This window comes from Dasypus novemcinctus, chromosome 16 (assembly GCF_030445035.2).
Source record: "Dasypus novemcinctus isolate mDasNov1 chromosome 16, mDasNov1.1.hap2, whole genome shotgun sequence".
In the NCBI taxonomy this organism is placed as follows: domain Eukaryota; kingdom Metazoa; phylum Chordata; class Mammalia; order Cingulata; family Dasypodidae; genus Dasypus; species Dasypus novemcinctus.
In genome coordinates, this window is record NC_080688.1 from 39788269 (window position 1) to 39800331 (window position 12063).

Sequence of the window (12063 nt, forward strand, 5' to 3'; positions counted from 1 at the left end):
GCAGTATAAAAATGACTTACATTATAAGACTCAAGAATGATTTTTATCACATGTACTTCAGAAATGATTGAAAAAACATAAACGAAAACTGAGCACCTTAAAATTCTTCTTTCCAGTTTTATAATCAAAAAACCATCCTAACCTACCTTCCAGAGAGGACCTTCATATCGCTTCAGTGCTTTGTAGATGACCTATTAAGAACACGTTTTCATTAACAATCTATTTTAAGCATTATAAAATTGCTTCTAAAATTATTACATAAATTTAATATATTAACACATACCTTATTACCAATGAGCATGTGTTTCATTTCTGCACCCTGGGCGAGGTCGAGGGGTTTCTGATCTGTGTTTAAAATACAAGGAAAAAAAGCCATCGAGAGCTTGACTGTACTGAGATTGTTGCTGCAACTGCAGCACATAATATTCTTTCATTATTCCATCAACCACACTCTTTTGTTCTCTACCCCAAATTACCTACCATATGAAGTTGCCATCTCAATTCTTTAAGCCACCTTTTCAATAGCTTACTACTAGGCCAGCAAGTCAGATTAACCTCAGAAGGCTCTGCAGAGGTTCTGTGACCACTCGAGTGTTCTTGCCTTAAACCACTGCAGTGGTTTCCTAGGGTTGCTGGAACAAATTTCCACAAACTTAGTGGTTTAAAACACCATAAACCTATGGCCTTACAAGCTTGAGAGGCCAGAGTCCAAACTCCATTTCATTGGCCAAAATCGAGGTGTCCATGGGCCTGAGTTCCCCAGTAAGCTCTAGGGGAGAGTCCACTTCCATGCCCTGTTCCGCTTTTGGAGGCTGCCCGGAGGAGCACCTCATTCCAGCCTCAGCTTCCTCCTTATCTTCTCTCTAGAGACTCTGGCCCCCTCCCTCCCTCTCATAAAGACCCCTATGGTTACACTGGCCCACCTGCATAACTCAGGATCACCTCCCCATCTTAAGAGCTCTTCCTTACTCACACCTGTGGGAGGCCATGATTCGGCCCACCACAACCCCAACCTACTTCCTGGAGAAAAGGTAGTGGAGATGGCGCCAAAGCTAAGGTGTGTTTGATGGGCCATGGGACAAAGGAAAAGGCAATATTGGGGAATTTGTTTTATAAAAGTTTATCTATTGGGGTCTGAAGTGATGCAAGCTTTAAAAAAAAGCAAAACCAAAAACCAAACAAGATCTCCTAATATCAAATAGCTTCTAATTGCTAGGGTAAGAAAAGCTATGCATTAAATACACACACACATTTCAAAATAACCCATCAGATTAGAACTCTGTTTATACAGTAAGGTAATATATTCTATCAAATAATCTTTTCATAAATATCAAACACCTGCTATGGGTTGGGCAAGTTGTTTGTATATGTATCTACAAATGAGTATATGTACCAGTTACTGTTTTAGGCACTGGAAATTCAGCACTAAGCATGACAGAAAAATAGCAGAGGGGGGTGGAGGCCATAGAAGGAGGGAGAGATAAACAATGCAGCAATAGTAAAAAGACTTATCAGATAACAAACCAGGCTATACAGAAATTTTTTAATTAATGACTCCATAGAGAACACCTGAGGAGCCACCTTAGACTGAGTGTTGGGGGCTGGATCAAGGAAGGCCCCTTTGAGGAAGGTGTGTTACAGCTGAAAAGAAGATTCAGTCTTGTCAAAATGCAGGGGAAGGGCACTTCAGCAGAGAAAATACCCAGTGCCCTGAGGAGGAACAAGCAAATGAACACGAGATAAAGTCAGAGACCTGGTAGAAGGCTTTTCAGGCCAGACCTTCACCGGCCATTGTGAAAAATTTAGGTTTTATCTAAATGCGATGGAATGCCCAGTCTGTTCCCTACAAACTTGGTAGGTTTTAAGAAGAGTAGCATGACCTGATGTATGTTTTAAAATTCTGTCAGTTAAAAAATTAGAGTTGGGGAACTATGAACTCTACTTCCTCATTAAAGGAACTATTATACTATTTTAATAGGATGGGGTATTGATTACTTTTTTCAATAGCTTTATTGATATAACTCGCCTAATGTACAATTCCCCCATTTAAAGTGTACAATTCAATGGTTTTTAACATATTCACAGAAGCTTGCAACCATCTTGTGGTTATATGTTTGTTGAGTCCTTATCTTTTAAAAGTACAGTGAAATATTTACAGATGAAATAGCATCACGTCTTGAATTGTTTCAAAATAATACAGGGGTTGAATGAGGGTGGGAAAAGATGGAATGACATGGACCATTACTGATTAATACCTGAGGCAGGTGATGAGTACCTCAAATAATTAGACTATTCTATGTGTCAGACTTTTATAGTTTCCATATTTTAAAAATTGTTTGCAAAGATCACTGTGGCTGCTGTGTGGAAAATGGCTTGTAAATGTGGGCAAGAGAAAAGCAGAGAGACTAGCTACAAGAACTGTCCAGGTGAAAAATAATAGTGATTTGGACTAAAGAATGAGTAGTAGAAATGGAGAGGGCAGCAAAGATGGAGAGAAGTACACAGATTTGAGATTTGTTTTGGAAGTAGATTGACAGAACTGCTGACAGATAAAAATGTTAACTGTTAATGGAGAAATTAATAACCAGTTTCATTTTTTCTGGTATGCATATAGGAAAATATAAAGGTCTGCCAACTCTGGCGCTTTTGAGAAATTATTCCCTTAGGCAGAGAGGAAGAAGACAATGAGTTCTTTCTCAGAATTCTGCCCTAGTATCAAAAATAAATTCTGAAATTGTGCCAAGAAGATGAAATCCCAGTACAGTGCCCTTATTTCTGGATTCAATGTCTGAAGTGCCTGGCACAGGAAAAAATCAATAAAATGCTTTCTGTGCTGAATCGAACAGCCTTCCTACCTGGATAGGCACCAACACCTGAAATTTCAAAAATGCTCACCATCTCACATCATCAACCTCAAACAAAGTGAAAAACAGGGATGGTTTAATATTTAAACTTCTGCATCATACAGATTTGTCCCTTAATGGGAAAGATGTCAAGTCTCCTAAAATTAACTTACATACAAGGCAATTTCAATTAAATCCCAGGAGTATTTTCATTAGGAACTTAAGAAAAACTCTCACAAATCTTATCTGGAGAAATAAACAGTAAAGAAAAGGGAAAACATTATCAGATACTAAAATATTATTTTTCAAATCATTAAAAATTCAATACTAGCAAAGAGACAGATAAGGCAATGAAATAGGAATCACAAAAAGAACATTTCTTAAGGTGTATGAGGAAGGCATGACAAGACAGTTTGGAAAGGGAAAGAGTACCTGACCATGGGACGCAGATCTGGCTCAACTGATCGAGCTTCCGCCTACGACATGGGAGGTCCAGGGTTCAAACCCAGGGCCTCCAACCCATGTGGTGAGCAGGCCCACGCACAGTGCTGATGCATGCAAGGAGTGCCGTGCCACGCAGGGGTGTCCCCCACGTAGGAGAGCACCGTGTGCAAGGAGTGCACCCTGCAAGAAGAGCTGCCCCGCGCGAAAAAAACACAGCCTGCCCAGGAGCGGCGCTGCACACACGGAGAGCTGACACAGCAAGATGACATAACAAAAAGAAACACAGATTCTCAGTGCCACTGACAAGAATACAAGTGGACACAGAACAACACACAGCGAATGGACACAGAGAGCAGACAGCTGGGGGTGGGGGGGTGAGGGGAGAGAAATAAAAATAAAAATAAAAAACCTAAAAAAAAAAAAAAAAAAAAGAGTACCTGACCATAGGTGTAAAGATAATGACGAACACAGAGACTCACATCCTCGTATGTGATTCCACATTAACTTCCTTGCTCAAAATCCCCAAGCACACTCAGAATCCAAGGCCCTTGCCATGGCCCAGTAGGGCTTGCAGAGCTGGGCCTCTGCGACTCCTCTGACATTACCCAACTGTCCCCACTCCCCCTGCTCTGAGCTCCCTGGCAGCTTTCCTCTTTCCCAAAGATGCCAAGCTCTCTCTTACCCTGGAGCTTTGGAGCTTGCCTTCCCCCAGCCTCGAGTGCCCTCCGCCTTGGCTTACTCCCGGACACAGTGCAGGCATGTGCTCAGGGCCTCTCAGAAAGGCCTCCCCTTACACCTCAAGGAAAACAGCCACCACCTCTCTACTGCCATCACTCCGGATGCCCTTCATCCTATTCTCTTTTTCTGTACATCACTGCCTGGCTTTGTACACAACTTTGTTTTTTATTATCTATGTCCTCCCACCACCATGTAAGCTCCAGGAGTGTGGGGACTATCTGTTTTGTTCGCTGTTAGTTCTACAACACGTAGAACAGTCCCTTAGCACCTATCAGAGGCTCAGCGTTTGCTGAAGGAATGAATGTGATGACAGGTAAGCTAAAAGAAACCAGAATGGAATATTTATGAAATCTCTACCTAAGCTTAGAAGTGTTAGAAAAAATTCAAAGGATCAACAAATTTGATTTAAAATATAAATCATTTTTTTAAAGATTTATGTCCCTGTGCCTCGTTGTTCGTGCTCAGTCCCCTGTGTCCATTCGCTGTATATTCATCTTCTGTTTATGAGGCACTGGCATCTCCCATGTGGGAGAGAGGCACTCAATTGCTTGAGCCACTCCCAGCTCCCTGCTTTGTTATGTTTCATTGTCTTTCTCCATGTCTCCTTGTTGCATCATCTTGTTTTATCAGCTCACCATGCCTGCCCGTCACACCAGCTTGCTGTCTTGTTCATCTTCTCCAGGAGGCACGGGAACCAAACCCATGTGGTAGGCAGGAGCTCCATTGCTTGAGCCACATCTGCTTCCCCATGTTTTTTATAAAAAAGGCAAAAAGAGAAAAATGACTAAGAAAATTTAGAGGCAAAAAAAATAGAAATAATCATTCTCATTATCACTGAACTTTGAGTGAAGAAAATTACATTATATCCACTTGAAGTACAATTTTAGTTTCCTAGCCTGCTTAAGAAAACACCATAACATGGCTTCGTTTAAACAATAGGAATTTATTCACTTGTGGCTTCAAGACCAGGAAAATATCCGTATTAGGGTGTCAAGATGATGCTTTCTTTCTGAAGAACACCTGCCTGCAATCCTGGTTCCTCCGTCACATGGCAGTGTCTGCTGGTCTCTCCCTTCTCTTCCACGTTTTGTTGATTTCACCTTCTTGCTTCCGTGGCTTTCTCTCTGCCTGAATTTCATTCACTTAAAAAGGACTCAAGTAAGAGGATTAAGATCCATCCTGACTGATGTGGGCCACACTTTAACCAAAGTAACCTCCTCAAGAGGTCCTATTGACAATGGGCTGACACCTACAGGAATGGACTTAATTTAAGAACAACCTTTTCTGGGGTACATACAGCTTCAAACCACCACAAGTACTACCCAGAAGGCAATAAACTAGTGGCCATGAAGACTATACTTCCAGGGACAATATGGAAAACTGCTGATGCTTAATACAAAGAAGTTGGTATGTCAACTCTGTTTGTAACCCATAACTAACAAGAGCAGCAGATGTGCTCTGAAGTGAGTGGCAGCCACATGAGGCACCACTCTCTGCAATGCCCTCCCCACACGCCCCCAGGGGAAGGTCCGACACTCCCATCTGCCCTCACCCACCGGCTGAATGTGCCAAGGGCAGAGAGCTAACACACATGGGTCCCCTCAGATTGTCTTCCTCTGAAACTTAATACTGAGGATAAATGATGCTGGCCTACTCAACAGAGTTCTGGGCAGCCATCTTCCATCATGTATACTGTAAATCGAAAAAAGCTGGTCTACTAGGAGACAGAAGTGAGAGCGCATCAGTGGAGAAAGGCACATACAAAGAGTAGCTGCTACTCAGGTTCCTAAAGCTTTCTGATTCCCAAGTCCATCCACTCTGCTGCCTAAGGGCATTTCCTGCTTTGGAATACCAGAAGATACCTCTGTATTCTTATAATCATAACATCTTAGGTTTCTTTTGCTTACACTCTTGGGTGGGTATCTATTACTTAAAACTTTTTCCAAAGAATCTCAACTACCCACAAAGAATATCAACTAACAACTAAAAACTAAATCTTTGGGTATTTTTGGGTTATAGGTGATTACACTATTTTGGTGCCTTAATCTTCTTCATTTCTACCATAAATAAGCATTAGTTTTGCAATGTTAAAAAAAAAAAAAAGTACCCAAAAATAGGTATGAAAATAGATTAGAAGAATTTAGAGTATACAAAAATAACAGTGGTTTTGTTCAGGTAATATTTGCTTGTTCTTTCCTCTGATTTTAAAACTTACTTCTGTAATGCAGTTAACAATTCTCTTATGATGTAAAAAAGAAAATAACAATTTTTCAGAAGGTACCATCTTGACTTTTATCCTTGCGGTTCTCACATTGCCATATACCCTGTCCTGGATAAATCAGTTGCATTATTAAATTTATGACTGGCTGGTCTTGCTAGGAAACATAAAATTAACCATGGTTAATTAATTACAAAGGAATCTATTCATATAACATTTATGAAGTACTTATGGCATGCCAAACATTATCCTAGGTTCTAGGACAATAGAAATAAAATGATACACAGCTCCACCTACAAAGAGCTACCAGGGAGGTGGTCACACAAGTAACAGACAACTACAATGTATACAATGGTACCAAAAACCAAAAAAGTCAAGAATTTGAATGAGCACTCTTCTGAATGTATCTTGTCATTCACCTTCACGTACTCCAATGTAAGCGCCCTTGATTTCTCTCTTTCCTAACCGGAAAAAAAAACAAAACAACAACCGTATCTTCACTCTCCTCCTTCTTACACCTCTGAGGAAGTGTCTCTAGGAGGTTCACTATCTATTACTAGAGCTAACTGGCCTGCTCCAGTCTTTATCCTACGCCTTACCAAGCATTCTGGGACCAGGATGTCAGTACGTCAAATGTTTATTTTCCAGTCCGTTCATTTCCCTAATTTACCAAATTTACTGACCATGGTATTTTTAACAAGAACACTTTAACAGAAATCTTCCAAGTTTGGTTTCTAATGTAAACAATAAAGTAGATTTAAACACCAATAACAACCTTTTCAATGCTCATAAGGAATTTTTTTTTTCCAGTTTAGGTTGCTATTTCCATGGAAACGTTTAGGTTAATTCTTATTTCCTTTTAATGCTTTTGAATCTAAATTTTGAGGAAAGAACCATTATAGAGCACCATAAAGAAAACATTACTCAAGTCTTTGGTAAATTACTAGACACTAGGAATCATATTTTTAACACCAATTTCTGGTTTTGTGACTCTTTCAGCATGCTTAGGATTTTTTTGCCTAATTTCCCAGGTAGGAAAATAACTTTAGTTCTTACCTTGGAATCAGGAGATAAAACAAACTATGTAGCGCGCTTGGTCCCACTGCTATGTAGTCCAATAAAACCCATTAGGGAAATCCTTTCCAAACAACATATAGTCTCCTTCCTTTACTTTTAAACATTCACCTTTAAATGTTAACTCTTTCTGTAAACTGCTACTAACCTTTCAAATGTAATCATGATTCTTAAATTGGTATATATCATTCTGTCCATATATTTCTACTTTTATCATACAGGAATGTATCCATAAAGTGTTTTTAGTGTTAAATACAGTTTAATGTTAAAATATGGTATGTTGTGTCTATCATTCTCCAATTTCCTTTCTTTACTCACCATAGTTTTTATTCATCCATGTCAATATATGAGCTCCAGTTTTATCTATTTTTGTACAACTCTAAGAATAAACCAGTTTATTTAAACATTTATTAATACAATTTAGGCTGTCTCCACTTTTTCACTATTTTAAGTAGAGGTGAAATAAATATTCTAGTACATGCCTGCTTGTACTCATGTGAATAAATGTTAATCTAGGTTTTATATCTCTACATGAAACCCCTAGGTCACGCGCATATTTGCCTTCCCTATGTCTTCTTTATGAAGTGTTTGAAACTTTTACCTATTTTAAAATTGGGTTGTCTTCCCATTATTGAGTGGTAAATGTTCTTTATATACGATAGATAAGAGTCTGCCATTGTATATACATTTTGCCAATATTTTCTTTCAAAGGCTTGCATTTGCATTTTCAATAAGTGTCTATTAAAGAGTAAAACATTCTAATTTTGACAAAGTCCAACTTACCAATATTTTTCTTTTATCAATCATGCATTTTGTGTCATATTTAAGAAATCTATGCCAAACTCAAGATCATTATGATTTTCTCCTATGTTGTTTTCTAAATTTTTAGTTTTAACTTTCATATTCATATCTACAAGCCACTTAGAATTAATTTTTGTATATGGTGTGAGGTAAGGGTCCAGGTTCACTATTTTGCATATTGCTATTGAACTTTCCAGGAACCATCTGTTGAAAAGTTTATCCTTTTCCCATTAATTGACACCTTTGCTGAAAATCAACTGCCCATATATATTTAGATCAATTTCTGAAACTGAATGAAACAGGAGACTGTTCCATTGATCTATACATCTATCCTTACATCAATACCACATTGTCCTGCAATAAGTAGTTTAAGCCCTCCAATTTTGTTCTTCTTTATCCAAGTTGTTTGGGGTACATTAGTCCTTTCCATTTCCATATAACATTTATAATCAATTTGTCCATTTCTACAAAAAAAAGTCTGCTGGGATTTTGATTGGGATTGCATTGAATCAATAAATTAATTTGGAGGGGGAAAAAAAGATCAATTTGGAGAAAACTGACACCTTACAATATGGAGTCTTCTGATTCCTGCAAATAGTATACCTCTCTCTTTACTGAGATATTCTTACATTTCTCTCAGAAATGTTCTGTAATTTTCACTTCACAGGTCTTAACATTTATCAAATGTATTCCTAAGAATTGCATAAAACTTTAATGCTATTGTAAATGGTTTCATTTTTCATGTTCAACTTCTGATTAGTACACAGAACTACAATCAATTTTTGTTACTGAACTAGCTCACTTATTAGTTCACTAGGTTTAGTAGATTCTTTAAAATTGTTTATACACATTTATCTGCAAATAAAGACAGCGCCACGTCTCCTTTTTTCAGTTTGTATGCTTTATATTCCTTTCTGTTGCTTTATTGTACTGGCCAGGATTTCCAATACAATGCTGAAAAGAAGTGAGGATAGAGGTGGGTATAGCCCCATCTCTGTAACTCTGTGATGGCCAGACACAGAAGCCACTGTGCATTGCACAGTTAGGTCTTTAAACTACCTGGAATTTAGTATCCACTATGACGTAGCATCTACAATTACCTATTTCTATACGAATAGTCAACTGTCCCACTATTATTTATTCAAACTCTTCCCTACCCACTTATAAAGACCTTTATTGTCTATCAAGTTCCCTTTTATACATAGTTCAGAATCTAAACTACTTTGCTTGTTCATCTATCCTGAAGCAATATCAACATGTTGACAAGCAATATTTTCCACTCCATGGCTTCAAATAACTCTATGTGGGCAAGCAGATGTGGCTCAAGCAGCTGGACACCCGCCTACCACAAGGGAGGTCCTGGTTTCGGTTCCCGGTGCCTCCTAAAGAGGACGAGCAAGACGGCGTGAGATGACACAGAGACATGACACAACTAAGAGACACCTTTCTCTCATACCTCATATTCAAACCACTAAATCTCCTGACCACCCTACCTCCAAATATATCAAAAATCCAATCACTTATTACCATCCCCAATGCGACCATTTTGATCCAAGCCATCATCATCTCTCACCTGGATTACTCCAATAGCCTCTTAACTGCTACCCTTTCTTACACATTCCCCTCCTAGAATCTTGTCTCCTCTACATAAGTCAGATCATATCACTGACGTGCTGAAAACTCCAACATATTCCCATCTTATGCAGAGTGAAAACCAAATTCTTAAAATGACCCACAGGCCTTTCACAATCTAGTTCCTCTTTGGCATCCCCGCCTATCACCCGCCCTTTCTCTCACCCCCCTCTGGATATACTGACCTCCTTGCTTTTCTTGACACACTTCAAATACATTCTCATCTGTTTCCTCTGCCTAGAACCATGTTCATCTCCCAGACGTCAAGTCTTCATTATCATCATACCAGGGAAGGTTTCCTCTCACCCTATACAAAACAGCAACCCTCCTATACGCCCAACAAACACTCCTTATCCACTTTCTCTGCCTTTTTTCTTCCTTCATAGGACTATCTCCATGTAATATTAAATGTTTGCTTTTCTCTTTACTTTTTATTGTACCTTCCCCATTGGGATATAAGTCCCATGAAAGCAGGGACCTGCCTGTTTTGTCTTCACTGCTCTATAACGTAGTCCCTGGCAATCATACCTGGCACATAAAAAGCAATAGGTGGGAAGTAGATGTGGCTCAAGTGATTGAGCTCCTGCCTATCACAGGGGAGGTCACTGGTTTGGTTCCTGGTGCCTCCTAAAGACAACAGCAGTGGTTGTGGCAGGCAGACACAGCAAGCTGACACAGATGATGCAACAAGAGACACAGAAGAAAAACATGCGACTCACAACAAGGCAGGGAACAGAGGTTCCCAGTGCCTCCTAAAGAGGATAAGCAGGTACAGCAAGCTGCCATGACAAGATGATGCAACAAGGGACACAAGCGGAAAAAACACAATGAAAGACACAACAAAAGCAGAGAAGAGAGGTGGCTTAAGCGACTGGGCACCTCCTCCCATATCAGAGATCCCGGGTTTGGTCCACTGCCTCCTAAAGAAACAAAAGAAGATGAACACAAACACACCAAGTGCAAACAATGAGGGGGTGGGGAGAAAAAAAATTATTTTAAAAAAAAAAGCAATAAGCACTCAATAAGGATATGCTGAACAAGGGAGTCCCTTAATTATCATAGGTTCATAACTAGCCATTTTACCAGCAGAGCAAGTTCCCTGCCTTCTTTTCCCTTCAAAATTGTTGACCCTTTCCTCTTCTGTATAAATTTTACAATAAACTAGTCAGGTTCTGTGAGAAACCTTGAGGATTCTGGTTGAAACTGCTTTGAAGTTACAGACAGATTTGGGGAGAGGTGTTAGCTTTTCAATATTGAGTTTTCTACTAAAAGCATGGCAGGCCCTCATATTTTAGATCTCTTTTTATGTCCTTTAATTGTGTTTATAATTTTCCATTAAAGTCTAGGCATCTATTATTAAGTATTAAGTGTTAATAAGTACATTTCTACTTACCGTTTTTGTTTTGCTGTTACCATAAACATTACCTTTTTTAATACGTCACAATTAAATCAACAAACTTTTTCTACTGCCTTGTTTCTTCTTAACTTTCAAACATTCTTACTTTTTCCAAAAAAAAAAAAAAAACTTCACTTGGTCATAGAACCATTCCTTCCATCCTTAAACATTTCAAAGTAGTAGTTAACTAATACTATCTCAGCTTCCTCATTTGCTGCTCAGTCCTGACCCCCTAATCTAGGGGCTGCTCAGTACCTGAGACGTGACTTGTCTGAACTGAGGTGTGCTGTAAGTGTAAGACTCAGTATCAAAAAAGGAAGGTAAAATCTTACTGGTAATATTTTTTTAACTGATCACATGTTGGGTATCTTTTTTAAAATAAAATATATTATTAAAATTAATTTCCTGTTTCTTTTTACTTTTTAATATGGTGATTAGAGAATTTTAAATTACATACATGGCTCACGATATTTTTTCTATTGTTTAGTGCCGATCTAGAGTACAAGGGCAAGTCAAGCGAAGGAAAGAGAAGCAGGAGATTCTATAATTATCATCATCTTTCTCTTCCCACTGACAATTGGTAAAGTTCAGGCCCTAATTACCTCTCATCTAAGGTCATTTTCATGGTCCTACTGGTCTCTTCCCCAGTCTTAGGCCTAATTGCAACTTATCCTAAATACTGTAATTATATTAATCTTTCTGAAACACAGTTCTAACCATATCCCTTCATTGCCCACTTATTTGTCTTCCAGACAAACTAAGCCTAGTTTCCAAGGCTTTCTACCACCCAATATAGCCTGCATTTATAAGATTACCTACTACTGCTCCCCTACCTGTGCCCTCAGATGTGCCAAACTGGGTAGGCAACTAAATCCGACCTACATTTTTCAATTCGATGCTTTTGCCTCTGCTTAGAA

At 38.9% G+C, this 12063-nt stretch overlaps 1 protein-coding gene across 2 annotated transcripts in view; it reads right to left on the minus strand.

The window, feature by feature from the left end:
- Positions 1-12063, minus strand: part of OSBPL1A (oxysterol binding protein like 1A) — a 238509-nt gene that overhangs the window by 173232 nt on the left and 53214 nt on the right. For both annotated transcript variants that reach the window (XM_058277558.1, XM_058277559.2), the window contains exons 8-9: positions 284-345; positions 147-191 (exon numbers count right to left, since the gene is read on the minus strand). In XM_058277558.1, the coding sequence (XP_058133541.1) occupies positions 147-191; positions 284-345 (107 nt within the window). The remainder of the gene's footprint in view (positions 1-146; positions 192-283; positions 346-12063) is intronic.